We start from the raw sequence: 25,328 nt of genomic DNA on the forward strand, positions 1-25,328 counted from the left end.
AGGAGCCATGTCCCAGCTCTGTCCCTGCCCCTTGCGCCCCCCTGATAGGGTGGGAGCCTGAGGAGCCATCCCTGTCCCCGTCCCCATCCCCACCTGCACAGTTGTCCCAGGGTGCGGGGACCGGGAGCTCAGCACATCCATGGCGCTGGGTGAGCAGAGGGGATCCAGAGCCCCCAGGCAGGTCCTGAGCTGTGTCCCTTGCAGGGGGAGCGAGGGCCCCCCGGGCAGTCGGTACCGGGGGCCCGCGGCGTGCCCGGCATCCCCGGCGAGAGGGGGCAGCAGGTTGGTGAGTGGGTCCCTGCGCTGCCCGGCCAGCCCCGGCCCGGACCAGCCTCCCACCTCCCTCTGCTTGTCCCCAGGGCAGTCCCGGCACCCAGGGACAGCGTGGGGAGAAGGGGGAGCCGGGAATGACGGTAAGAGCCAAGAGGGAGCCGGCACTGGCTCGCGGTGCTCCGGTCATCAGGATGGGATGGGGACCCGGGGTGCCGGATCCATCCCACTGCTGCCAGTGGGGGGCTTCCCTCCGCTCCGGGCTCTGCTGGGGCTGGGGAAGGGCTCTGCCTCTTCTCTAACTGCACCACCCCTGCTGTGATCTGGGTCTTTTGCGCCTCCCCGTGCGGGGCAGGAGGAGGAGATCCGCGCCTTCGTGCGGCAGGAGATGAGCCAGCACTGCGGTGAGCATCCCCCTGCCCCGGCCTGGGCTCTGGTCCCACTGCCCCTGTCCCGGCCTGGGCTCTGGCCCCGCTGCCCCTGACCCCGGCCCCCTGTTTCCCGCAGCCTGTGGCGGCCGCTTTCCGCAGCGCCTGGACTCCCGTGAGCTCTCAGGTTGTGGCTTCCCCTTCCTACCCCATGCCCTTTGCATGTGGCACCAGCAGGGTCCCAGCACTCGCGTGTGCCGCCGGTTTTTGGGGGTGCTGGAGGCAGCTGGGACCCCTGAAACACCCTTGTCACCTCCTTGTGACCCTCATGGAACCCCTTCAGCCAGGGCCAGCACCAGCGCGGGACCATGTACAGGGAGAAGGGATGGTGCGTGGTGCCGCAGGGATCCCCAGCTCAGGATGGTGCCAAAGGGGTCTGGGCACTGCTGGGGTCTGCCCAACCAGGAAGGGACCACAGGGACAGTGCCCATCTGTGCCTGGAGCTGGAGCTGGGGCAGGGGGGCTGCAGGGGGTGGGAGGCTGGAGCAGTGGGGTGGAGGGATGGAGGCAAAGGGGCTGCGGTGAGGTGGGTGCTTTCTCCCCAAGGAGGCTGGGGGGCTCAGGCCAGGAGCAGCTTCCGCTCTGCCCAGGGAGGAGGAAGGAGCATCCGCCAGGACAAGGACCGTGGCCAAGCAGGTGATGGAGAGCCCAGAGGACATACAAGACGGGGACGTGTGCCTCCCTGTGCCCTTTCTCATCCCCGTCCTCATCTGATGGGCTGTACACAAGCAAGGGCTGTTTTCCCCCCTGGGAAGCAGGGGGGATGCGCCCCCCTTCCCCTTGCCTCCTCCCTGATATCTGTACCGTGTTGTTCCCCCTCACAGGGCTCTTTCCCACCGAGCCCGTCCCTGCAGTCCCTGTGCTCAAGTTGTCACACGCTGAGGAAGAGGAGGGTGAGTGTCATCCCTGTGCTTTTAGGCCCCATCCCCTTTTTGCACTGCTCCATGAATGTCACATCCTGCCCTCCATGCCAGGCACTGAGGGATAACCCAGCAGCGCCCATGGTTGTCTTGGGGGCTTTGGTTAAAGAAGGAGGCAAGGAGAGGGCAGCAAGGAATGTATGTGTGCAGGTGTGCACGTGTGTGTGTTGTGTGTGTGCAGGCATGTGCAGAGCAGCACAGGAGGGATGCAGGGGCAGGGGGGGGCTGCTGACACCCGTTGCTGTCTCCCAGGGCAGCACAGACGAGTCACACTTGATGCTGATGACCTCGAGTACGATAGTGAGTACGGAGAGGAGGAGGAGGAGGAGGAGTACGATGAGATACCGGAGATGGACGGCTCAGAGCAGCCTGTGATGGGTGGTGAGCTGCTTAGGCAGAAGCTCTTCCCTGTGAGGGTGCTGAGGCGCTGGCACAGGGTGCCCAGAGAAGCTGTGGCTGCCCCATCCCTGGCAGTGCTCAAGGCCAGGTTGGACACAGGGGCTTGGAGCAAGCTGCTCCAGTGGAAGGGGTCCCCTACCCGTGGCAGATCACGAGCCACAGGAGGGGTTCTCATAGCCCCCAGCAGAGCAATGTGGGGGGGGTCCCCTGCCTTCGGGGGTTACCCCTCTGCCTCCATCACCACGGTGCTGCGGCTCTGCCCCCCTCACTGCTGCTGTCTGCCCCACAGCGGAGCCCTGCAGCCTGCCGCTGGACGAGGGGGGCTGCCGGCGCTACACGCTGCGCTGGTACCACAGCCAGAGGGGCGCCGAGTGCCGGCCCTTCGTCTACAGCGGCTGCGGGGGGAACAGCAACCGCTTCGACAGCCGGGAGGAGTGCGAGCTGCGCTGCGGGCAGCGCCCCGGGGCAGGTACGGCCGGCACGGACCAGCACGGCGCTGGCACCGGCAGCGTCCCCACCGGGTGCCGCGGGCTCAGCCGGTGCAGAGCTGGGGGGATGATGCTGGCCACAGACATTGGCTCCAGCTCCTCGGATCTCTCCCCGCAGGTGCCCGTGGTGATGCTGGCGGCGAGGCAGGAGCACAGCCAGAGCCATAACATGGGCATCATCCCATGGGCAGCATTCTGCAGGGAGCATCCTGCAGGCTGGGCTGTCCCATGGCACATCCGGCTGCCCCTGCCCCAGTGCTGGGCTGCTGCAGAGCCGGGACCCCCGGCAGAAACCTGGTGCTATTTCTAATGTGTCTTTTTGCTGCTCATGGGGTTTTTCTTTCGTATCAGTTTTATTGCCTATTAAGGTGAAATTTGTATCAACCCTTATTCACCCCTTTCCCACCTGGAGGTTTCCTGGGCTGTTCCCAGTGTGGTTTTTAAGTTATTTGCTGCCAATGGGATGGTGCTTGCCCCTGCTCCCTCTCTGGTGGCCCTGGAGTGGCACTCGGACTGGGCACAGTTGGGGTCCCCTCATCTAACACCCTCATCCCTTTCCCTGTCTCCCCAAATGTCCCCCACTCTCTGACCACATCCCTGGGCCAGGCTCTGCCTGCTCCCCTCCCTGCAACCACCTCCGTCTGAATAAATTTCACCTTAACCTCAACCGGGGCCTGGTTCCCTTTTTGTGGCTGCGATGGTTTGGCAAAGAAAGAGCTGTGTGGAGAGCAGAGGCTTTCCCCCTGCAGTACCCTCCCATTCACACCTTGGCCTTTAACCCAGGGGAGGCAACACTGGGGAACCCCTGAGGACAGGCAGTGTTAGAGCTGGGGACCTGCTCTTGAGCTGAGCATCCCCCTGACCCCCGTGCAGGTGATGCCCATCAGGGATGGAGTCCCTGCTCCCCGGGCACCCCAGTGCCCTGTCCCCATGCCCGGGTGACGCAGATGAGGCCGTGACCCCCCGGCCGGGCCATGACGTGCTGGCACGTGGGGCTGCTGTGCTGCGGGATGAATCAGCGCCCGCAGCTAATTCTGGCTGCTGGGTGGGAGGTCCTGGCACAGGGACAGAGCTGGCACTGTCTCTGCTGCCACCACTGGAGGCTGGGCTGGGATTGGTCACCCTGTGGCCATGGGGAGGGCAGGACCCCCAGCAGCCTGACCCCGGCCCCCCTAACACTGTGTGCTGGGCAGCACTGCGGGCTGAGCACCCAACTCACCTCACCCACTGTGTGCTCCAGGGCTGGCACAGCACGGAGGTGATGGCTCCTGGTATGTCCCCATCTAGCCATGGCATCACCGGGAGACACCTGGGATCCTCATTTGGCACAACAGCGGGGACTGGCAATGCCACCAGCACCTCGGCTGCAGCTGGGGGGACAGGTTCTGTGCCTTCTGCTCCCTTACGTGCTCACCCGAGGCTGGAAAGAGTGGGAAGGCTTGGTTGGATGGAGTCAGACGTTAAACAATGACCCCTGGTCCACCCCAGGTTCCCGGAATCCCCCCCCCATGCGCTGATGGATCTGCAAGGGGCACCCACCCACCCACGGCCGGGATGATTTCACCCCCTATTAGGCAAAGTGTATTAATAACGTTGTGTCTGTTCCACCCCCCCGGGTACCCATGGTGTGTCCCCGTCACCCCTTGCGGGTGGAGCTGGAGCAGGATAAGAGCCAGGGCTTGGTGGGGAGTGGGGCAAATCCTGGTACCCACCCTGGGAGCTGCTTGAGCAGCAGGGGACGAGGACCCACTGGAAATGGTGAGGTGCAGCTTCCTTTGGGGAGGTTCTGGGGGATGAGGACCTGGGAAATGGGGTGCGGGGGGGGGGATGCTTTATTCTGCTTTTTCCAACAATCACCTGATTTCCAGTGAATTAAACCCACTCCAGCCACCCCTTCCAGAACCTTCCAAAGAGTTTTACCCTAGAGATGGGGTGCGGGAGGTTGGATGCTTTTTACTGCCTTCCTTCAGCTGGCAAACCCCTCCAGGTGACTGATTACAATCCGAGAATCCTAGAATAGTCAGGGTTGGAAAGGACCTTAAGATCATCTAGTTCCAACCCTCAAATTCCAGGGGATTCAGGGTTAGGGGGAAGCCACCATAGGGTAGGATTTGTGCGGCAATGCCCCTGCACCCGCTCTGACCCCCAACCCATGGCACAGCACCCTGCAAACCCCCGGGGTCCCCTGGGCCCGGGATGGGGATAGGGTGGAGGAAGATGCTGAGGCTCAGCACCACTCAGGCTCACGGACAGACTTGTGCCCTTGTCACCCTGCTGCCACCCACCCACTGCATGTTCCGGGCCAAGCGGCTCATGTCTCCCCTAGGGGGGTGGTTTTTGCCCCAGAGAGCGCGGGGATGGCATCTGCTGGGGAAGCTGTGGGAGGAGGGCAGCCCCACACGTCACCCTTCCCGGGCCAAAGGGCAGGGCAGGGCTGGGAGCACCCGCGGTCGCCATGGAGCCATCCCCCGCCTCCCCGGAGCGCTGTTTCTGCTGGTGGCAAAGGGATGGAAGGGGTGAAACGGAGGGGACAGCCCGGGGCTGCAGGGAAGGACAGGGACCCCCAGCTCATTTGCTTCCCAAGTCCCCTTCAGCCTCCCCAGAGCTACCCTACCCTTGCTGAAAGGTTAAAATCAGGGTGGAAAACTGAAGGCACCCCCAGCGCTGGGCATGGGCAGCTGCCTGGGGTGATGCTCAGCACCCCCTGTGTGCTCCCCGCAGGCTCTGCTCGTGCTGCTGCGCTGCAGGATGCTGCTCACCTTCCTGGTGGTCCTTGGGGTGCCAGCAAGAGCTTGGAAGGGGCTGAGTCACCAGCATCTCCCACCGGCCTCCGGAGCTGGGGATGGAGCCAAGGTGATGGGGCAGGAGACCATCAGTGCTAAAGGGCTGCTGCCGGGTCTCCCCAAAACGAGGAGGGGTGAGCATGGCTGTGTGGAAGAGGCTCATCCGGACAAAGCCAGCCCACTGCCGCTAAAGGGGACGGAGAGACAAGCATTGCCCTGGCCGATGAGCCCAGCTGCCAAGAGACCTGCTCCCGGGAAGAAGGGCAGGAAGGTGACTCTGTCACTGGATGTCCCCACTCACGTACTGAGCACCCTGCTCGAGCTGGCCAGAGAGAAGGAGCTGCAGGCCAAGGCAGCCGCCAACGCCGAGCTGATGGCCCGGCTTGGGCGCAGGAGGTGACCTGCATGGTCAGGGATGAAGCTGGCAGCAGGGCTGATGGGGGCCATGGACAGAGGGGTGCCATTGGGGTGCCATCGTTATTCCTGCAGGGAGCTGCAGGCACAGCACCTCATCCCCTTGGACCCGGTGCCCATGGCACAAGCAACAGCCGCTGGCAGGGCTTGGTTTAATGACTGTCACCTCGGCACCGCCAGAGCAAGTACAGCCAGGTTTGCCTTCTCTGAGCACAGCTGGGTCCAGACCCAGGTGCCACCGGGATCCTGTGCCTGGATCCCTGCTCACCCGGCACTGGGGTGTCTCCAAGGGGCACATCCAGACGGGCAGGTTTCCCACATCCCGCCTCTCCCTGGGTGGCTGCAGCACACAACATCCTCCATGAGCCCTGGCACTGGAGCTGGTGAATGTGCACAATTAAAGGTGGCATCAAACACGACTTGTTGTGGTTTATGGAGTCATAGAATCCCAGACTGGTTTGTGTTGGAAGGGACCTTAAAGCTCCTCCAGCTCCAACCCCTGCCACGGGCAGGGGCACCTTCCACTGGAGCAGCTTGCTCCAAGCCCCTGTGTCCAACCTGGCCTGGACACGGTGTTGTGCTGCCGGCGTCACCGTCTTCACCGGTGCTGGTTGATAAGGGCAGCGGGAGTGGCCCCCGTGCAAAGTACAGCGAGGTGCGAACGGGGCCGGGGCTGCGGACGCGGTGGGATACGGCCATGCTCTTCGGGGAGTACCCGCTGCAGGGTGAGTGCAGCGCCTCGGAGCCGGCACTGGCTTTGGGAAGGGGGCGGGAGCAGGTGGGGTGCCCCCACACCCGGTGTTGTGGTAGCGGGTGAGGGGATGTGCCGGACACGGGCGGGCTGGGGTGAGGTGGTGCGATGGGTGAGGGGTCCTTGGCCTTCCTGCCTGCTCTGGGGCATGGGAGGTGCCCGGGCAGCGCTGGACCCCGGCTCTGTGAGTGCCGGTGGCAGCGGGGACAGGAGGAGCGGCCAGCACCGGTGTGTCACAGCAGGGACGCTCCAGGGCACCAATGCCCGTGCCGAGGAGGGGTTCTCCCCACTGCACCCCCTTGTCCCCCGGAGCACTGAGCCCCTGCCAGGATCCCCCCTTCCCGTGTCCTGCTCACTGCCCCATCTCCCCTCGTTGAGCCCCAGGGAGTCCCTTGGGGCCCCATTGTCTCCCTCGGTGCTCTCCTTCCCTTACCCTGCCCAACTCCTCTCCAGGGATCCCAGTGTCCCCTCCCAGTCCCAGTGTGACGACCCCTATGCTGTATCTCCTCCGGTGTGTCCTGGTACGCGTGCATCCCGGTACCAGTATATCCCGGTACCGGTTTATCCCTGCTACCAGTGTGTCCCAGTACCCCTGACCCCACCAATCCCGGCGCTCCCCCTAGCCCCATCCCCGCCTCTCCGCCAATCAGACCGCGCCGTTCCCAATCGGCCCCGCCCCCTCCTCCTATCAGTGGCTCCCCGAGGCTCTCCCGGAGCTACGTCCTGGGGGAGGTGCCGCGGCTGCGCAGTGCGGCTCCGGTGACAGGTTGGCAGGAAGGGGCGGGGCGGGTGGCGGCAGCGGCTCCGGTACCGGTACCGCGGGTGCCACGGGGCGGGAGTGGCGGCATCAACGGCATCACAGGCATCACCATGCTGAAGAAGTTCGACAAGAAGGACGAGGAGTCGGGTGAGGGGGCGCGGGGGAGCCGGGCTGGGACGGGAGATCCGTGCGGCAACGGGGGCCTGTGAGGGGAGGCCTCTGAGGCAACGGGGGCCTGTGAGGGGAGGCCTCTGAGGCAACGGGGGCCTGTGAGGGGAGGCTTCTGAGGCAACGGGGGCCTGTGAGGGGAGGCCTCTGCGGCAACGGGGGCCTGAGAGGAGAGACCCCTGCGGCAACGGGGGTGCTGCGAGGGGAGACCTCTGTGGCAGTGGGGGGCTGCTGCCGTGCTCCCGCTGCTGCAGCCGGAGGCTAGGCCAGCCGCAGTGCACAGCACACCGAGGTTACCTGCTGCGTCCTCCAGTGTGGAGCCCGGGACGCCTCGTGGGGTGTTCTGGCCCTGTTTGCAGTTACCCAGCTCACAGACCAGGCGCTGAGGCAGAGTAGAATCTGGTTTGTGTTTCTGGCACACACAGGATAATTGCTGCCTTCAGTGGAGCCGATGGGGCTGAGAGCAATGAGGACACACAGAGAGGATGCTTGACCTTTCAAAGCTTCAGGCTTGAGTAGTAAGGAGAGGCTGATGTTCCATGGGGTGTGTAATTCAGGCAGAGTCGAGGCTAGATAGCGCAGTGTTGTCTTGTGCCTGATGCTGTTTTCCTCTCCCTGTGAAGCCGTCTGCACTCCTTGTTCTGTGCGACAGAGCAGTGCCTCCTGAGCAGACAGGTTCAGTGTAAATCCAGTGGTTGTTCCATGGGACCGAGCTTGCTGTTGATTTGCATGAGCACTGAATGCTTTGCCATTGCTTCCCTTTGTCCAGAGCCTTCGGTCAGTCTTGTAAGTGGAGAATTTAGTGGGGCGGCTGTTGGAGGGGAATTGTGCTTGGCTTTTGTTTTGGGATTGTACCCATCTGTACCTGCCACATGCTTCAAGGTACTGGCATTGCCTGTGCACAAGGCTGGCAGGAGATGCACTTCCTTGTCTGATGGTGCTGACCCTTGTTGATTTTGTTCATACTAAGCGCTCACAGAGCTCTCCTCCTGCTGCTGCAGCTTCCGTGCTTTAGTTTGCTGTTGCATTTTGTTGAGCAAGCTGCTCGAGTGGAAGGTGTTGGCAGGGGGTTGGAACTGGAGGAGCTTTAAGGTCCCCTCCAACCCAGACCAGGCTGGGCTGCTGGGATTTACTTCTCATCCTATTTCTGCTGTTTCAGATGAAGATTCTTGGCATTTACTGTGCTTGCCTTTCTCCGGGGTGTGTGTGTATGTCCAAAACATACAGCCTGAGTGCTAGTCATTCTTGATGTTAGATGGAGCGTGTCATCCCCTAATTTACAGGCTTTGTATCCCTGTTCATTCCATGTGAGGGTTAACAGGACTGGCTTCCTGTTGAGTTGAATGCCCGCTTAACTGGCTCTTGTGTCTTTGCTCTCCATATCTGCTTTATGTAGCCATGGATGAGCTGCTTCCACTGGCTTTCAGCAATGCACTCGGAGATGTTATTTTGGGCACACAATTGCTCCCAGGCCCTTGCGTGGTCCGTGGCTGTTCCAGGTTGTTGTTAATCACTTGGTACGAGGTGACTGCACCCAGCCTCTGCTTCCCAGCATCTTCCTCCTCCTCTGATGGAGGAGTGCTCTGACACAGGATGCTTGTGAGGACCGAGAAGTGCAGTCGATTTCGATGCTCCTCAGTGCTATGACAGATGATGAGGTGATGCTCTGTTGCTCATGCCTGATTTAGGGATTGTAGACGTGCTGGGCAGGTTTTGGGAACATGTTCACGTGTTTCTGCTAGAACTGGCTCATATTCACACCAGAGACCTTGGTTTAGTCCTTCCCCTTGTTTTCTTCTTTCCTCAACCCCACCTAAGTGTCTGTTTCGTTCAGCTCCCGGCTGCATTTGCAGACTTCTCCTGGGCCAGAGGAGGGCAGTTTATGATCTGGGAAGGAGCCCCAGTGCAGACTTGTTGTCTTCAAGTGTAAGCTTCACTCATGCAAAGCCTCCTGGCACCAGTGTAGGGTGCTTCAGGCCTGGGTCAGGTCAGTGCTGGGCCCAGGAGCTGTGTCTTTGGTCTCCAGCAGATCAGGCTTGTTCTCAAGCAGGACCAGTGCTGGAAATCACTGCATTTTGTCCCAGGGCCAGGGGGAACATAGGTACTAATTGAAATCTGCTTATCCATAACTGCCAGCTTCTGAAAGCCTACAGCTCGAGAGGGTTAGGAGCCAAGCTAATAGAAACCATGCAGGGTGATAGTGCTTTCCCCTCTGATTATCTCATCCTTAATTTGTGAGGGGGTTAATTATTTAATAGCATTTGTTAAGTGGAACAATGGAAGTTACTCTGGGCCCAGGCTCACTGGTCCATTCTCTTGTTCTCCTCATTAGAGATAGCGCCAACAATACTTTACCAGTGGCTTCCTGGTTGGTCTGTAAGGGAGGGCTAAAGCCCTCTTGACTTGACAGTCTGGCAAGTGATGCCTCTCCTTGCTGAGCTTTTGTTTCTAGGCCTTACTGATGCTCTAATATCAGTGAGCTCCCAGCCCTGGGCTGCACATAGGTCTTTGGGGATAGCAGTGGAGCAGTTACTCTACAGCTGATCAGTCTACCAGGTTCATGGCTATCAGGGGAAGGCAATCAAAGAATGTCCTGTCTACTCTGCCTCCCCTAACTGCTATGACATGCAATGAATAGGACTTTGAAGAGGGAGCTCTGGTTGCTTGGTGTTCATGAAGAAAGTTATCCCCAAATGCTCGCTCTGTTTCTAAAGCATGGGCATGGTTAGAAAGTTGCTTTCCCATAGCACTATCTCTGGAAAGAGCTTTACTCCCTCTGTTTTGCAGGTGGGGGCTCCAACCCGTTCCAGCACCTGGAGAAGAGTGCAGTGCTGCAAGAGGTAAACCTGCAGATCTCCTCTGTGCACTCCTTTGTGGATGGAGTCTCTCCTTTTGAGTCAGCCACTGGAGGGCTTCAGCAAGGGAAGGGGTTTGTTACAGTCCTGCTGAAAGAAACGGGCAGTGCTCCCATTTGTTCTGGTTTTATTGTTGGAGGGAAGGGAGAAGGCAGGAATGGTCTCTAACAGATTAGAGACAGTGAGCTATAACTGGTGATGAAATTAATAAACTTACCTGGGAAAGCTCACCCTAAACCAGCAAAGTTGGCAAATTGGCCTTGATACCCCAATTGATTGATACCCCAAGTGTCTTGTAGGTGACAAAGTTAAGGAGTAAGGTGTGAGTGGTTACTGAGTCATCTGTGGATCTGCTCTGAATTGCCTTTCTGCTCAACAGCAGATGAACTTCTCAGTCCCCAGCCCCTGCTGTTTGTGTTGTCTCTTTGCTTGTGATGTTGTGAATGGTGCTGGTTCCCGTCAGCCTCACAGGGTTCATGTGCATCTTTCACACAGCCAGAGCTAGCACACAGGCCAGACTGGTGGGAGGGCAAGTGTGATGAGGATCTGGCCTTTAAACCTTAATTGCACTTGGATTTGCAATGCCAGGCTGTAGACACAGCTGTTTAGCAGGAATTAAGGAGAATCTGATCCAAAGTCAGTAAGGATCTTGCCATACCTTGTGTTGTTTGTATCAGTGGCCAAGACCAGACAGGATGGTGTTTGCTAGGGGTATTGGTGCCAGCAGCCTTGTCTGTGTTTTGTTTCCAGGCACGAGTGTTTAATGAGACTCCCATAAACCCACGAAAATGTGCTCATATCCTTACCAAGATCCTGTATCTCATAAACCAGGTAAGGGAGAGAGAATCCAGACCTATAGAATCTGCACCTATAGAGGCAAATGCAGCAGGCCCAAAGCTGGTTATGATAACTGGGATTTCCTTCCTTTGTTCCAAACATCTTCTAGGGGGAGCACCTTGGTGTCATGGAAGCTACAGAATCCTTCTTTGCTATGACCAAGCTGTTCCAGTCTAATGATGTAAGTCTGCTTGTTTTCTGCTGTATTTGCCTTATGGGACAAGCTGTCAACAGTGTTTTTCAGCCTGGAGATGTGTGTGTTCATGCAATTGACATTTCCATCCTGCCTGGAGCTGCCTGATCTGGGTGGGAAGGGTAGAATGAGGACGAGGTGTTTTGTTAATCAATATGGGGCTTGCACATGTTTTACACACTGGCACTGGGGCTCTTTGATAATATTGGGTTCTTCTTGATCTTCACAGTAAATGATGGAAGCAGGGAAAACTGAGATCCCTTCCTATCTGGGATCCTCCCACCTGATGTCTGTCTTCCCTCTTTCCTTGTCAGCCAACTCTTCGCAGGATGTGTTACCTGACTATCAAAGAGATGTCTTCGATTGCAGAAGATGTGATCATTGTTACCAGCAGGTAAGTCACTTCACTTTTCTTACCATCATATTCACGTGCCCTGCCCTCCAGTAGTGCCTGTCCAGCCTCTTGCAGATAACTGGTCCCTAAGCAGGGTGAGAACAGGGAATGCCCTTGGTGACGCATTTTCCTTTAAAAGAGGCCATTAAAGTACAAACACTGAGCTCCTAGTGATGCATGTGAACTGTGCTGTGTCCCCACATCCCATGCCCATGGGTGTTTGGATAGTCTCTTTTGGTTGCATGGTATGGCAGCACTGATGGTTTGTCCCCTTTGCCAAAGGCTGTTTCATTAACTCCTACTTCCCTGTCTGGATGCCTTGAAGCTTTTAGTAGATGTCTGGCAGAAATCCCAAGGCTTTCTGCAGCTAGACAAGGGTTTACTGCTCCTCGAGCAGCACTGGGTGCAGCTTCACCTGGGAGTCGTTCCTGAATTGCTGATCATCCCACTGAAACGCTGGTGTGGGGAGAGAGGAGCCTGAGGGTGTGAGCCAAGTGCTGTGATGTGATGAACTCCCATCCCTTCACAGATGGTCTCACACTGACCAGAACCCTGGGGAAAGGGCAGAAATGAGCCTTCAGTAATGCAGGCAAATGCCTCAGTGGTATCTGTGTGTGTGTGTGCGCTCTGGCTTTGCTTGGTGCTCAGGAGCCCACACAGCCTGCTGCTGGGTTTGGAACCCGAGTGCTGGCTTTTCCTCCTTCCTGAGCCACCTGTTTGGCACTGAGCTGTGGTGCTGGCTGCCTGCTGCTCTGTGTGCACTGTGTGAGCTCTGCTCAGGAGCACAGCTCTGAGAGCTTCCTGTTTCCAACCAGCCTAACCAAAGACATGACTGGGAAGGATGACAACTACCGCGGCCCTGCTGTGAGAGCCCTCTGTCAGATCACTGATGTAAGTGCTGCTGTTCCCTTGGGCAGCCCTGGGCCCTTCACTTTCCCTACTTCCCCCCCATTCCACCTCCCACTCTGCTTTTCATGCCTGTGCATCTCCCCGTTCACCCTCCCAATGGCTTTCCCTCTCCCTGCAGAGCACCATGTTGCAGGCCATCGAGCGCTACATGAAGCAGGCCATCGTGGACAAAGTGCCGAGCGTGTCCAGCTCTGCTCTGGTGTCCTCCCTGGTATGTAATCCCTGCAGAGTGGGCCACAGGGATACTCAGGCTGGGAAGTGTTTGGCTGTGATGGGACTGGAGGTGTTGGGAGTTTCAGGGTGTCACTGCTGCTGCTCCTCTCTTTGTGAACTGAGGGACTGGCACTGACTTTGTGGGAGATTATGAGCCTCTTGAGCCATAATGGTTGGGTCTCTGCATGCTGATCCCTCACTCTTCTGTAAGGTGCCCCTGATGGGGAAAGGCTCATTGCTTCTTACCATGAGCTGCGATTCCCAACGCTTCCTCCATCCTGCCATGGGTTGTCTGTTTGCTTTGTCTCCCACCAGCACCTGCTGAAGACCAGTTATGATGTGGTGAAACGCTGGGTGAATGAGGCTCAGGAGGCAGCTTCCAGTGACAACATCATGGTGCAGGTAGGAAACCCTTCACCAACACAGGGAATAGCAAGCAGCAGATGGGAGCAGAGCAAACTGCCAGCCTGTGCAGCAGAGGATGAAGGGGGCAGAGCACACCGTGGGGTTGTGACAGTCTCTTTCCCTGTGCAGTACCACGCTCTGGGCTTGCTGTACCACGTGCGCAAGAACGACCGCCTGGCCGTCAACAAGATGCTCAGCAAGTTCACACGCCATGGCCTCAAGTCACCCTTTGCCTACTGCATGATGATTCGAATAGCCAGCAAGCTGCTGGAGGAGGAGGCTGGCAGGTGAGGGGGCTTTGCTGGCAGCGTTTCCTCAGGTCGTGCTTCCATCTCCTCTTGCGGGCTCAGTTGCCATCTCATCGGGGCAGTTATTTCTGTCTTTGAAGATCAGCATGCAGCTTCTACTCTGTTATTATGAAGGATGCTTTCGTGGTAGTTGTGAGATGGCTTCTGTGAGTCTCGTCTCTATTCTTGCACACTGGATACTTTCTTAGTTTGGACTGTTTTGCATAGCTGTTCTTTAGTGAGATATCCTATCTCATTTTGTTTGGCTGCCATATATGCAGCATGGCTTCCTGCAGGATAAGACTTGTGGTGTGTGAGGGATGAGGGAGATCCCATTCAGCCTTCAAGGCAGAGGGTGCCTTCTCTGAAGGCAGCCTGATTTCCAGCCCGAGCATGCTCCAAGTGTGGTACAATGCCCACTGCAAAATCCAGGGATAGTGGATTTGGGGTTACTTTTACCTTCCCACAGCCTCTGGGACCTGCCTGTTTGCTGCTGGGCTCCTTATTTCTGTTAGCACCTTTGGTTTAACTCATTCTTGTGGGGTTTTTGTCCCCTAGCCGTGACAGCCCCCTGTTTGATTTCATCGAGAGCTGCCTGAGGAACAAGCACGAGATGGTGGTCTATGAAGCTGCATCTGCCATCGTGAACCTGCCCAACTGCACAGCCAAAGAGCTGGCTCCGGCTGTTTCAGGTAAATGTGGCCCTCAAGGTGAGGGGGCTGTGAGCCTGCAGTGGTGACACTTTCAGATTGCCCCAGAAAACAAGGACCCTGTGTAGTTTCAGGCTTGTAATGCTGTCCAGCCCTTTATTGCTTTATGCTGCTGCTGAGAGCCTGTGGTGTGTGTGAATAGCTTTGCTCCTGTAAAGGTATTTGCCTGATGTGTTCAAGTATGGGCTACTGGAGGGGTCTTGAAACGGGGCTGAATTCTAACTGATAAATCTCCCTGAGTACAACTGTGCAAGAAGCCAGGGTGTTGGGATCCTGCCTTCCCAGCTCAGTCCAGTCCAGACGTTCACTGAACTGGGACTGTTGGCAGGGAGGAGGCTGTGTCAGCTCTGCACCAGGAGGGTGCCCTTCATGGGCCAGGCCTGAGACAGAAACATAGGAATGGGGACCAGTGTTTCAAATTGATCAAAGATTAAAGGTGATGGGGTTGGCTATCCTGCAAAGCACAGCAGCACTGTGGGAATAGAGGGATGTGGGTAAGAGTGAGTTATCATCAGGGATATGTGGCAAAGGGGGACAATGGGGAGGAAGCTGGTGAATTCCCAGTTGCTGCTTAAGCGTGCTCCTAGTTGTCTCGTGCTTGCAGCTGTCTCTGTTGAAGCTCTTGCTTTAGGTATGAGCACTTGTCAGTACTGGATTGCCTAAACATCTGCCTTTATTGGTTTTCCCACCTTGCAGTTCTGCAGCTGTTCTGCAGCTCCCCCAAAGCAGCACTGAGGTACGCGGCTGTCCGGACCCTCAACAAGGTAGGAGCTGTGAGATGTTCCCATGTGCAGGGAGATACAGAACTCAGGAGAGAGGGGGGAAGATTCTGTGCTGATTCTGTGGGAATAACCTCTACCCTGGGCTGCAGCCTCACATTTCATTGCTTTTGGTGAGGAGTAAAGCCTCAAAGAACACTTTACAGAAGGAGAGGGGGCAAAAAAAGGCAAGCACTGTCACAGGTCTCTCTGAGAGTGTCACTGGTCTTATGTGTTACGGCTTTCCCTTCTGAGCTTGCTGTGCTGAAGGAGCTCCTTGTGAAACAGGGATCAAACCTCAGTGCTGCTGCTTGCCTGTGCCGTGGCAGTCTGTGCTGCAGCTTTTCCTTTGACCCCATAAGCTCTAAAGAAGAAACAGACTGTCAGTGTCTGTAACTGCTGTGCTTCCGCCCACCGAGCTGTTCTGTACAGCAAGGCTCGCTCTGTTTTTGTGGAGGAGAACAAGTTAAAAATAGTAAAAGATTGTTTATTACTGTTGCTTCTCTTGCAGCAAGAGATGCAGATCTGCAGGAAGAAATAACTGGCTACTTTAACCTCAGCTTAGTTGTTGTTTCTCTGAGATGAGCCTCATGTGCCATCTGCAGCATTTATTTTCCAGCAAGGAGTGAAAGCCTATAGAGACTTGATGGGTTTTGCCAGCTGGGCCTTTTGCATCTGTTGAGTGATTTCCATGCTTCCTTCTCTGCTCTAGGTGGCCATGAAGCACCCATCTGCTGTCACTGCCTGTAACCTGGACCTGGAGAACCTCGTGACAGACTCCAACCGCAGCATTGCCACCCTGGCCATCACCACGCTGCTCAAGACTGGCAGTGAGAGCAGCATCGACCGGCTCATGAAGCAGATCTCCTCTTTCATGTCAGAGATCTCGGATGAGTTCAAGGTAAGGAAGGAGGAAGGAAACACAGATTCCTGAAGAAGCTCCTTAGTCCTTGTCCATGTCTGCGTACCCTGGAACCTGCATGGAGCTGCTGCCAGGAGCCACAGAGAGTTTGCAGTGAGGAGAAAGAATCTGAGGCTATCAGCCTAAGCCATGCCTTGGTCACACAGCACCCAGCTCCATGCTCTCTTCTGGGGAGAGCCCTTTGAGAATTAAATCTTCTTCTTTCCTGCATGGGTTTTTGCTAGGGGCTGCCCTGTGCATAGCAGCCAATCTCTTCCAGTCCCTAGGGTTTTACCTCCTGGGACTGTATTTGTTGGATAAGTAAAGGCAAAACCATAGTTTCCAGGCTGGGGACCAGCACAGAACTGACACAATTCAACTGTTTTTTCCTGCCTGGTGAGACAGAATCCCTTTTCCCTTGTCCCCCTTTGCTGCAGGTGGTAGTGGTGCAGGCCATCAACGCGCTGTGTCAGAAGTACCCTCGCAAGCACGCCGTCCTCATGAACTTCCTCTTCACTATGCTTCGGGAAGAGGTACGTGTGCAGGACACTGCTTTGTGCTCCTTGCTGGTGTGTGTGAGCTGCAGGAGTGCACTGGGGCCCTGTGAGAGCCCAGCTTTTACTGCACAGCACTTGGTAAGAGCCTCTCTAAAGGCTTGCAGCTAACCAGCAGCAGTGGCCAGCTGTGCACCATGGTCCTGTGCACAGGCATAGCTGTACTGTGGTTTTCATTCTTTGATTTCCTGGGGGTTATTAGCTCTCAAAGCAAATGCAGGCAGCAGCAGATCTGTTGGCAGCCCCTGTCTGTTCCACATCTGAACCAGCTTTCTTTTATACTTTGACAGCAAATTCCAAGAAGTTTTGTCTTGCACACAAAGATCTGAAAGCAACCTATTTATTGATGACATGGGAGCACTTTTGTTCTGTTCTCTGTGCTGTGGCAGTGGAGGGATCACGATGACCTACAACCATTCTCTGCATTCAGTCAGACATAAATGGCAGAAAGGCAGCTTTGCAGAGGTTTGCTGAGGCTGTGTGTAACCCGGCTGACATGCCCAGGGCACAGCTGGCACCACTGCCTGCTCTGACATCACTTCTGCCAATTCCAGCCTCTTGTTTGGGAGCAAACTGGAGCATCTCGTTTGCTCCTGTGACAAATGCACCATTCTCCTTTCCCAGGTTTTCTGTGGGTGCATGGTATCGTTCTGAATGTGGCTTCTCTCTTCAGACCATTCTGGTTTAAAGCTTTTATAAAACCCAAAGTAGCCCCAGAAAGATCCCCCAATACCCAGCACTGCGATTGGCAGAGGACAGTGCACTTTAATCCCTTGATGTGTATCAAGGACACTGGTAAACACTATCAGAAGATAACTGAGCATTAACACAGGTTAGGGTAGGGCTGTGCCTGGCTGGGATTGCTTGCCTGTCTTCCCACACTGATGGGGCTGTTTGCTGAGTCCTGCAGTGGCAGGTATGATCCTTAATATATTTCTCTCGTGATTCATCCTCAAATGTCTGGTGTGTTTTATTTTCTCCTCCCATATGGCTGTTTTTGTGCACTGATTGTAGCAGCAGAGGGTTTTGAAGGAGGTGTCAGGTGGATGGATTCTTTTACTCTCTTGTTTTTCTTCACTGCAGCCATCCTGAAAGCTTGAATATTAGCTGCATACATCTCTGGATGTAAATGGGGTCAGAAAAGGGGGCAGCATCATTGCCCCTCTCCTGTCAAACACAGCTTAGAAGCAGTGAGTGTGAGGCACCTACTGAAGGAAATGCTTTCCTGTCTGGCCAGTTCAGAGTCTCTCAGACACTTCTGAGATTTCCAGCTGAGCAGTTCCCTCTTGCTCCTTAGGGTGGCTTTGAGTACAAGCGAGCCATCGTGGACTGCATCATCAGCATCATCGAGGAGAACTCGGAGAGCAAGGAGACTGGCCTCTCTCACCTCTGTGAGTTCATTGAGGACTGCGAGTTCACGGTGCTGGCCACACGGATCCTGCACCTCCTGGGGCAGGAAGGGCCCAAAACCAACAACCCCTCCAAATACATCCGCTTCATCTACAACAGGGTTGTCCTGGAGCACGAGGAAGTGCGGGCAGGTAAGAGGCAGATGGGAAGCTGTCTGCCCGATGATGGGCCTTTGGAAAATGCAGTGTGTGAATCCTCTGATCTGAGGACTGTGATTTGCTCTAGTCAGAGATCCTGCAGTGTGTTGGTGGAAGAGGTGGCCTGCAGATGACAGTGGGGAGGGAAATGCAGTGCCTCTGAAACCAGACAGGGAGGGTTTGCAGGCACTTTGCTGTGATACACCTGCCTCTTCCTAGTCACAGTAATGCATTACCAGTGCTGGCATCTCTGATGTGGCATTTGTTCAAGGCCAGCAGACTTCAGCTGATTGCTTTCTAAATCTGTTTTCATGACTTGTGCTGCAGGTGCTGTAAGTGCCCTGGCCAAGTTTGGAGCCCAGAATGAGGAGATGTTACCCAGTATCTTGGTGTTACTGAAAAGGTGAGCTGCACCTCAGAGTTTCTCAGCATCCTGGGTGAAAACCCCTGTTCACTTGAGAGCTTGTTAGCATCCCCATGCATGTCTAGCCTTTTGCAGCTCTGGATCTTAGAAGGTGCATCCCATCCCTGGGATGGGATCACAGCTGCATTCAGCACAGCGAAGTGGAATGAAACCACATGTGGCAGATGATTGCTGTTCTAATACAATTGATAGTAGATCGGTGGTTGTCTCCTATGGCATGTTCTTTCTGGCCCTATGAAGTGACTTAGTCACCTGGATTCATTCACGTGGACTCTGCTGCCTTGGACTGAAGGAAGATTTCCACTTTCCCTCAGGTGTGTGATGGATGATGACAATGAAGTGAGAGACAGAGCCACCTTCTACCTGAATGTTCTGGAGCAGAAGCAGAAAGCCCTCAATGCTGGCTACATCCTGAATGGTAATGCAGGAGCTCCTCAGAACAAGGCTGTACCTCTTCCCTGCTTAACAGGTGACAGAGCTGGCACTGGCTGTGCTTTTGATGACCTGTGTGTTCTGTCTGCAGGGTTGACAGTGTCCATCCCTGGCCTGGAGAGGGCTCTGCACCAGTACACCCTGGAGCCCTCCGAGAAACCCTTTGACTTGAAATCGGTTCCTTTGGCAACAGCTCCTGTCATCGAGCAGAGAACAGGTGAGGAGCAGTTCCTGGATGCTGGTCCAGCCTGCTGATAATTCCCTTGCACTCCAGCCCTCGGACAACAGACTGCATTGGGCTCACTGGGAACTGCTGAGCTCCATCCTGTTTGAATGGTGTGGGATTACATCTTCTGTAAAGACTGAGGCCAGCAAATCTGGTTGTTCCCACATTAATGTTTTGGTGTAGTCCAACTGCTAATAATAGTAATAGCTGGTAATCTCCTCTGGAGCTGCTGCAGTTCCAGAGGGGTTTAGGAAGCAAAATGTAGCTGTCTAGTTCCTAGCAAGATGAGAGATGAGCTCTTTTCCTTTCCTCAGCCAAATCCATCTCCAAACATTGATCTGTTTCCTGATTCAGTTACTTCTTGCTCTTCACTTGCAAATCTTCTGGGGTTACTTATTATAAGTGTTTTCTTTTTCAGAGAATGCCCCCGTTGCTGTGGTCAAACAGCCAGAGAAGGTGGCAGCAACACGGCAAGAAATATTCCAAGGTAAACTGATGCAAGGCCTCTGTATGCCTCAGCCCCCTCATGCTGATCCTGCCTCAGCCCCTTCTGCTGATCCTGCCCAGCTCCTTTCAGAGTGACACAAAGTCCCCACTTTAAATGAACTGTTTGCTCCTGGGGTGGGGGTGCCTGCAGGTGTGTTCTTTCTCTTGCAGTAAATGTGGGCAAAGGATAATTCTGCCTTATTTTAAGTCCCTGGGGAAGGTTTATGGATGTTCAATGGACAGCTCCTTGCTGCAGCAGCCTCTGGCAGCTTTAACGCAGGCTTTGAAGCTGCTGACTCCCTCCTGTGGGTTGGGGAAGGCAATGGTTTCTGTGTCCTCTGTTTCAGAGCAACTGGGGGCCATCCCAGAATTCCGGGGCCTGGGCCCACTCTTCAAGTCTTCTCCAGAGCCCGTTGCTCTGACAGAGCTGGAGACGGAGTACGTGGTTCGCTGCACCAAGCACACCTTTGTTGGCCACATGGTGTTCCAGGTGGGTGCCTCTGGTGTGTGCACTGCAAGATGCTCAACACCGAGCTCCTGTCTGCCTACCTAAAAGCTCCACTGGGAAGAAACAGCTCAGGGATATGTGTGTTCAGAGCCCATCACTGCGAGGGGGGAGTCATTAGCTTCTCATCCAGTGTGCAGAGCCCCAGGAAAAATGAAGTGGGGAGCATGTGTGTGGCTGGGCAATGCTTACAGGTACAGTCAGGTCAAGCACTAGATGGGGCTGTTCTCACTGGGCAGGGGACCTGTGTTATTTCCTCGTGGCCCCCAAGCATGTGTTTTGGGCATAAAAGAGTGAAACTTATGTCTGAGAGGCTGAAAAGGGCACCCAAGAAAGGGATGTGGAGGGGAAAGTTCTTCATTCCTACGTTTTGGTTTAGCCTGTGTAGTTGCTGCTGCTTCTTGGCCTTGTCTGCTACATGTGAGATGTTAGGAGTGATGTGCCAGCACCTTTGCCTGGGCCTTGGGGAGATGGAGGCACAGCGAGTCCTGCACAGCTGTGAGCAGCAGGGTCTTGTCCTTAGCCAGCTCCTTCCTCAAGAGCTCAGAACTGCTTACACAGGCCTCGCAGGGACCGATCTTTGTTTCTGTTGTCCATCCACCAGATGCAATTGTATGAGGTTAAGTGACATGTCACTGCAGCCAGAACAAAGTCTGATCAGCAAGTTCAGTCTTGCTGAAACCATCGGGCTGCTGAAACTTGCTCAAACTGCCCCTGGTTTGAGCCATGCAAAGGATCATCTGCCTGTCTGCTGTGGGGCGCTGTGTCCCTGTAGCATCAAGTGAGCAGATGCAGGCAGCACAGCACCCATTGCCATACAGCAAAGGGTTAACCTGAGAATTACCATCCCCGGCAAAAGGACAAAGTACACTTAAAGGATAAAGCTCCAACTGGCTGGTGAAAGGAAACAGGCAGAAGCTGACACATCTTTACCCTTGCTGAATCTGTGCTCCTGCCTGGGTTGCAGAGGGCAGCATTGGATAGTTCATTGGATTGGCTTACTTTGTGGTGTTTCCTTTAAACAAGAAGTTTGCTGGAGCACTGGGGTTCCCTGCATGGTTTCAGTTTCTCCCCTGAAGCATTTAAAGGAGCAGTTGTTGGTCAGTGGCTCTGTGACTAAGCTGGCCCAGGAGCCCTGTGAGCAGCCGCTGATGGGAGGTGTGCTGCTGAGACAGGGAGCTGGGGTTCAGGAGCTGGCACCATGCTCCCGCTGCCTGAGCTGAGTGTCAGAACCACAGCAAGCAGCTTCAAGCTGTTGCTGCTCTCCCCTTCCCTCTTCAGTTTGACTGCACCAACACCCTGAACGACCAGATCCTGGAGAATGTCACTGTGCAGATGGAGCCTACTGAGGGCTATGAGGTCATTGGCTATGTCCCTGCCAAAACCCTGGTGTACAACCAGCCAGGAACCTGCTACACACTGGTGGCTCTGTCTGAGGAGGATCCTACAGCAGGTGAGCAGTTTGCCCTCTCTGCTTGCCCGACATCCCCCAGTTAAGTGTACCCTGCCGCTCACCCCCACACGCTCTACCTTGCATCCGAGCCAGATATTTATGGCCTGTGTGTGGGTGCAGCCCTGAGTGATGCTGAGCATGACTGCTCCTGCTGCCTGGGGCTGTCAGGCCTCCCTTCTCCTCTCCTGCTTCCCTTGTGCTGCAGTGCTATCAGGTCAGGCTGTGGGAGTTGGCAGATCTCTGCTGTCTCCTGTGCATGTCCTTTGGCTGGTTTGTTATTTGTGTGAGTGTGTAGGGAGCCTGGTGTTTGTAAAGTGCTGCAGGTGCCCAGAGGCTCTGAATAGCAGAGGGGTGTTTCAGAGCACTGGAATTCCAGGGATGTCTGTCTGCAGTGAACATCCTCTCATTTGTCACTGGCCAGAACCAGGCCTTGCCTGTGCTTTGGTCTCCTTGGTTTGTGTTTTGGGAGTGCTCACCTCTGTGTTGCTGCTGCTCACCCAGCAGGGCCCATCTTCGGGGGGACAAGTCTTGCTTCCTCTTTGCTATTCATCAGCTGCTGTGTGCAGTGCAAGCTGCTTTCATTTCATAGGTGCAGCAACCATCCCTGGGTAAGGATCTTGCCTCTCCAGGAGGCACTGACAGGACATGTTTAGTATTGCCAACACAACCTAAGGTTCATCAGTAGTAGCACTTAATCTGAGGATTATAGGTTTGTACAACCATCCTGAGCCTGTCTTTATCACTGTTTTCTGGCCTTCATATTACAAATAAATACCTTGTCCTGGAGAGCCAGAAACCATTGGAGTGCTCTCTGAGTCACTGGCTAAGCCTGTGCTGTTGATGGTGATAAGGAGAACCCAGCTCCCCAAGTCTCCCAGCCCTGCTGTGTCACAGGGGAGCACAGATCTGGTGGTAACTGAGCTTTGCCTTTGCCTCCCCACCTGCAGTGGCCTGTACCTTCAGCTGCATGATGAAGTTCACTGTCAAGGACTGCGATCCCAACACGGGTGAGACCGATGACGAGGGCTACGAGGATGAGTATGTGGTAAGGAGCTGGTCATTAGAATTAGTGCTACTGCGAGCAGTGATGTGACCCTGACACCGATGTGGGCAGCATCACGTGAAGAGGTTCTTGCTGTCTGTGGGGTCTGTCCCAGGGTGTAGATGTGGGTTTGCTCGTTTGGAGTATCCTGATTGTGCAGGATGCCTGTTTTGGGGGGCCATGGTGTGTCCTCCAGGTTGGGCTGCATGTTCCCTAGGGGCTCCAGCAATTGCACAGTCAGGTTTGTGGAGGAAAAGGGCTGTTGGACGTCTTTAGTTTTGAGTTGCTCTCCTGGTGTCACACTTGACTCCTAGTGGCTTGCCTGCTACTAGGGTTTGCCATCGTTGTTCTTGCTCTGGGGAAGATGGGGCTTTCCCCCTTGCTCCAGCACGGATGCTGCAGAAGCACCTCTCTTCCAGGCTTTGCCATTCCGAGGTGGGCTGGTTTACTACAAAGGAAGAAGCTGAACTTGTGCTTGGTCAGAACCTGGCACTGACTCACAGTGGGTGGTGCTTACCCTTGGGAAAGGGAGGAATGTTGTGGCACTACCTCAGCTTGCCTCTTAGCTCCAGGGGCTGTTTTCTGTGTGTTTCCTGTAGCAGCTGCAGCCTGATCTGAGGCACTGCTGTGCAGTGAGTCACAGCAGGGGGAGGGTTTTCCCAGTGGGATGTGCAAGGTTAACCCCTCTTTGCTTCCCACCAGTCACCAGGGCATTCGAGTGATGCTTAAAACTCTTCCAGCTCGAACCAGGGGATTCTCCCTGCCCTGCAGTGGCTGCTGAGATGAATGCAGGGAGTGCCTGGCCCGCTCTGCACTGAGCCCCTTGGTACCTGCAGCAGTTCAGCAGCCCAGCACCCAGCATTAGAGGAGGGCAGGCATCTGCCAGTGCCTCGCTGTACTTCAGCCTACAAAGGGATAAACCGGGAGGGCAAACCAGCAGCTTAGTGCATTCCAGGGAAGCAAACGCTGTGTCTGTGTGAGCACAAGCAGCTGTCTCTTAGCTTTTGGGGTTTTTCCCTCTGTGTTGGACTTTAGTCTGTACTTTGATCCATGCCAGGCCAAGGCCTGTGCTCAGCACAGGAACTGCCTTTGTAAACCTGGGGAATTCCAGGCCAAGCAGGGCTTGCTCTGACATGTTGGTGCATGGAGCCCCTCTCCTGCATCCACCTGCTCTAAAGCCCACTCAGAACAGCCATGTTTCACTTGAACCCCTTCCACCACCAGCTCGAGGACCTGGAGGTCACAGTGGCCGATCACATCCAGCGGGTTCTGAAGCCAAACTTCGGAGCAGCCTGGGATGAAGTGGGAGACGAGTATGAAAAGGAAGAGACCTTTACTTTGTCTGCTATTAAAACCCTGGAAGGTGAGGGGGTGTCTGAGCTCTTAAGATTCCTTCTGGCTCCCTTCAGGCCTCTCACAGCGAGGCTGCTGGGGCAGATCCCTTCACAAGCTGTTCAATGCAGAGCTGCAGTTACTGTAATAACAAGTTAGCTCAGGCCTCAAAAACCCAAGAGTATTCTGAGTCCTATGGGGATGAGGCTGGATTGTGGGAGGCAGGAGAGAGTCTTGCACTCTGCCATCCCAGGCAGACAGACCTTCCCTGAGGCCTTTGAGATCCTCCTGAAGACTGATGTTTCCTTCCATCTGCACCCACTCTAGAGAAGCAAGCAGGCTGTGCAGGAAGGTGCACCCAGCTTCGCTCTGCTTCCTCCCTGGTCTGACTCATTCACCATCATCTTTCTGTTGCACTTTTGCTGCATCAGATACAGAACTGCTGGGGGGGGGTTAATGCTGCTTTTGCCTCCAGAAGCCATACCAGCCAATGCTACCTGTCCCTCAAGACAAGGAGCGTGAACCCAGAGGTGCAGGGAGGGTTTGGGTCACCTCTGGATGTTCTGTGTGTCCCTGTGGTGTGGATGGAGCCTGTTCTGTTTCCTTCACAGAGGCTGTTAGCAACATTGTGAAGTTCCTGGGGATGCAGCCCTGCGAGCGCTCGGACAAGGTGCCGGATAACAAGAACTCGCACACGCTGTACCTGGCAGGTACGTGCAGGCTGGGGGGGGTCACACAGCTGCGTGCAGTGAATCAGGCAGCAGCGTCTGAGCAAGCCCACTGTGCTCCTGCTGGGATCTGGAAGCTTGTCCTGCTGTGGGTTGTGGCTCTGGAAGCATACAGCAGGGGTTGGGATCAGCTCCAGCAAGGTGGAATTTGCTGTCTGTGTCATCTGTGGCATCCTGGTTTGGAGTAAGCCTGGATCAAGGGCTATTGGAGCTCTGGGATGAGTGACTGGTGGTCATGGGGGGAGTCTGGGTCTCTTCTCAGCTGGGGTTAGTTCACTTCACACTTGGATTTCAGGAGGTTCACAGCAGGAAGAATCCCAGGTCTGCTATGATGAGAGAGGGAAGCGATGCTCAGGGCTCTCCCCTGTTGGGATCAGCAGTTGGGAACAACTGCAGTGTTCATGTTCAGGCTTGCAGGGGAGGCCTGAGCTGTGCTCTCCCTTCATGCTCATCCTGTCCCTCCCAGGTGTGTTCCGGGGGGGCCATGACCTCCTGGTCCGGTCCCGGCTTGTCCTGACGGACACAGTGACAATGCAGGTCACTGCCCGCAGCGTGGAGGAGCTCCCGGTGGATGTGATCATGGCCTCGGTTGGATAAAGCCCCTCTTCTACGACTGTCCCCATACTGAACCCTGTGGGCATCGGTTCTGGCTATGGCAGCAGCACAGGGACCACGCTTCCTGCAGCAGCTCTTGTGTTCTGTGCAGTGCGGCTGGATTGGGGCTGTCTATAAAATAAAGGTGTTTTTAAAGCTCTG

At 55.5% G+C, this 25,328-nt stretch overlaps 3 protein-coding genes across 3 annotated transcripts in view; all 3 read left to right on the top strand.

The window, feature by feature from the left end:
* Positions 1-3,126, top strand: part of COL7A1 (collagen type VII alpha 1 chain) — a 29,628-nt gene extending 26,502 nt beyond the window's left edge. Inside the window, exons 109-118 of the mRNA XM_061362409.1 lie at positions 205-282; positions 360-413; positions 626-674; positions 778-825; positions 982-1,026; positions 1,245-1,334; positions 1,523-1,591; positions 1,871-1,999; positions 2,307-2,486; positions 2,624-3,126. Coding sequence (XP_061218393.1) covers positions 205-282; positions 360-413; positions 626-674; positions 778-825; positions 982-1,026; positions 1,245-1,334; positions 1,523-1,591; positions 1,871-1,999; positions 2,307-2,486; positions 2,624-2,673 — 792 coding nt within the window. The 3' untranslated portion in view covers positions 2,674-3,126. The remainder of the gene's footprint in view (positions 1-204; positions 283-359; positions 414-625; positions 675-777; positions 826-981; positions 1,027-1,244; positions 1,335-1,522; positions 1,592-1,870; positions 2,000-2,306; positions 2,487-2,623) is intronic.
* Positions 3,127-3,394: 268 nt separating this feature from the next.
* On the top strand, positions 3,395-5,975 carry LOC133217184 (urocortin-3-like). The gene is made up of 2 exons (XM_061362410.1): positions 3,395-3,550; positions 5,227-5,975. Exons 1-2 carry the CDS (start codon positions 3,395-3,397, stop codon positions 5,686-5,688), a joined length of 618 nt encoding a protein of 205 aa, XP_061218394.1. The 3' UTR covers positions 5,689-5,975.
* A 1,245-nt stretch (positions 5,976-7,220) lies between these two features.
* COPG1 (COPI coat complex subunit gamma 1) lies at positions 7,221-25,322 on the top strand. Its single transcript, XM_061362555.1, has 24 exons — positions 7,221-7,360; positions 10,169-10,221; positions 10,987-11,067; positions 11,183-11,254; positions 11,581-11,660; positions 12,476-12,551; positions 12,688-12,780; positions 13,098-13,184; positions 13,317-13,474; positions 14,033-14,166; positions 14,881-14,948; positions 15,655-15,843; positions 16,281-16,376; positions 17,695-17,938; positions 18,272-18,347; positions 18,683-18,786; positions 18,892-19,017; positions 19,445-19,513; positions 19,860-20,002; positions 21,299-21,470; positions 22,418-22,515; positions 23,737-23,875; positions 24,456-24,554; positions 25,039-25,322. The coding sequence occupies exons 1-24, from the start codon at positions 7,324-7,326 to the stop codon at positions 25,167-25,169; spliced, it is 2,625 nt and encodes an 874-aa protein (XP_061218539.1). The 5' UTR covers positions 7,221-7,323; the 3' UTR covers positions 25,170-25,322.
* The last annotated feature ends 6 nt before the right edge of the window (positions 25,323-25,328 follow it).

Source organism: Neopsephotus bourkii, unplaced genomic scaffold (genome assembly GCF_033783945.1).
Source record: "Neopsephotus bourkii isolate Nb327-2 ecotype Australia unplaced genomic scaffold, CSIRO-AGI_Nbou_v1 NB_1120, whole genome shotgun sequence".
Lineage (NCBI taxonomy): Eukaryota > Metazoa > Chordata > Aves > Psittaciformes > Psittacidae > Neopsephotus > Neopsephotus bourkii.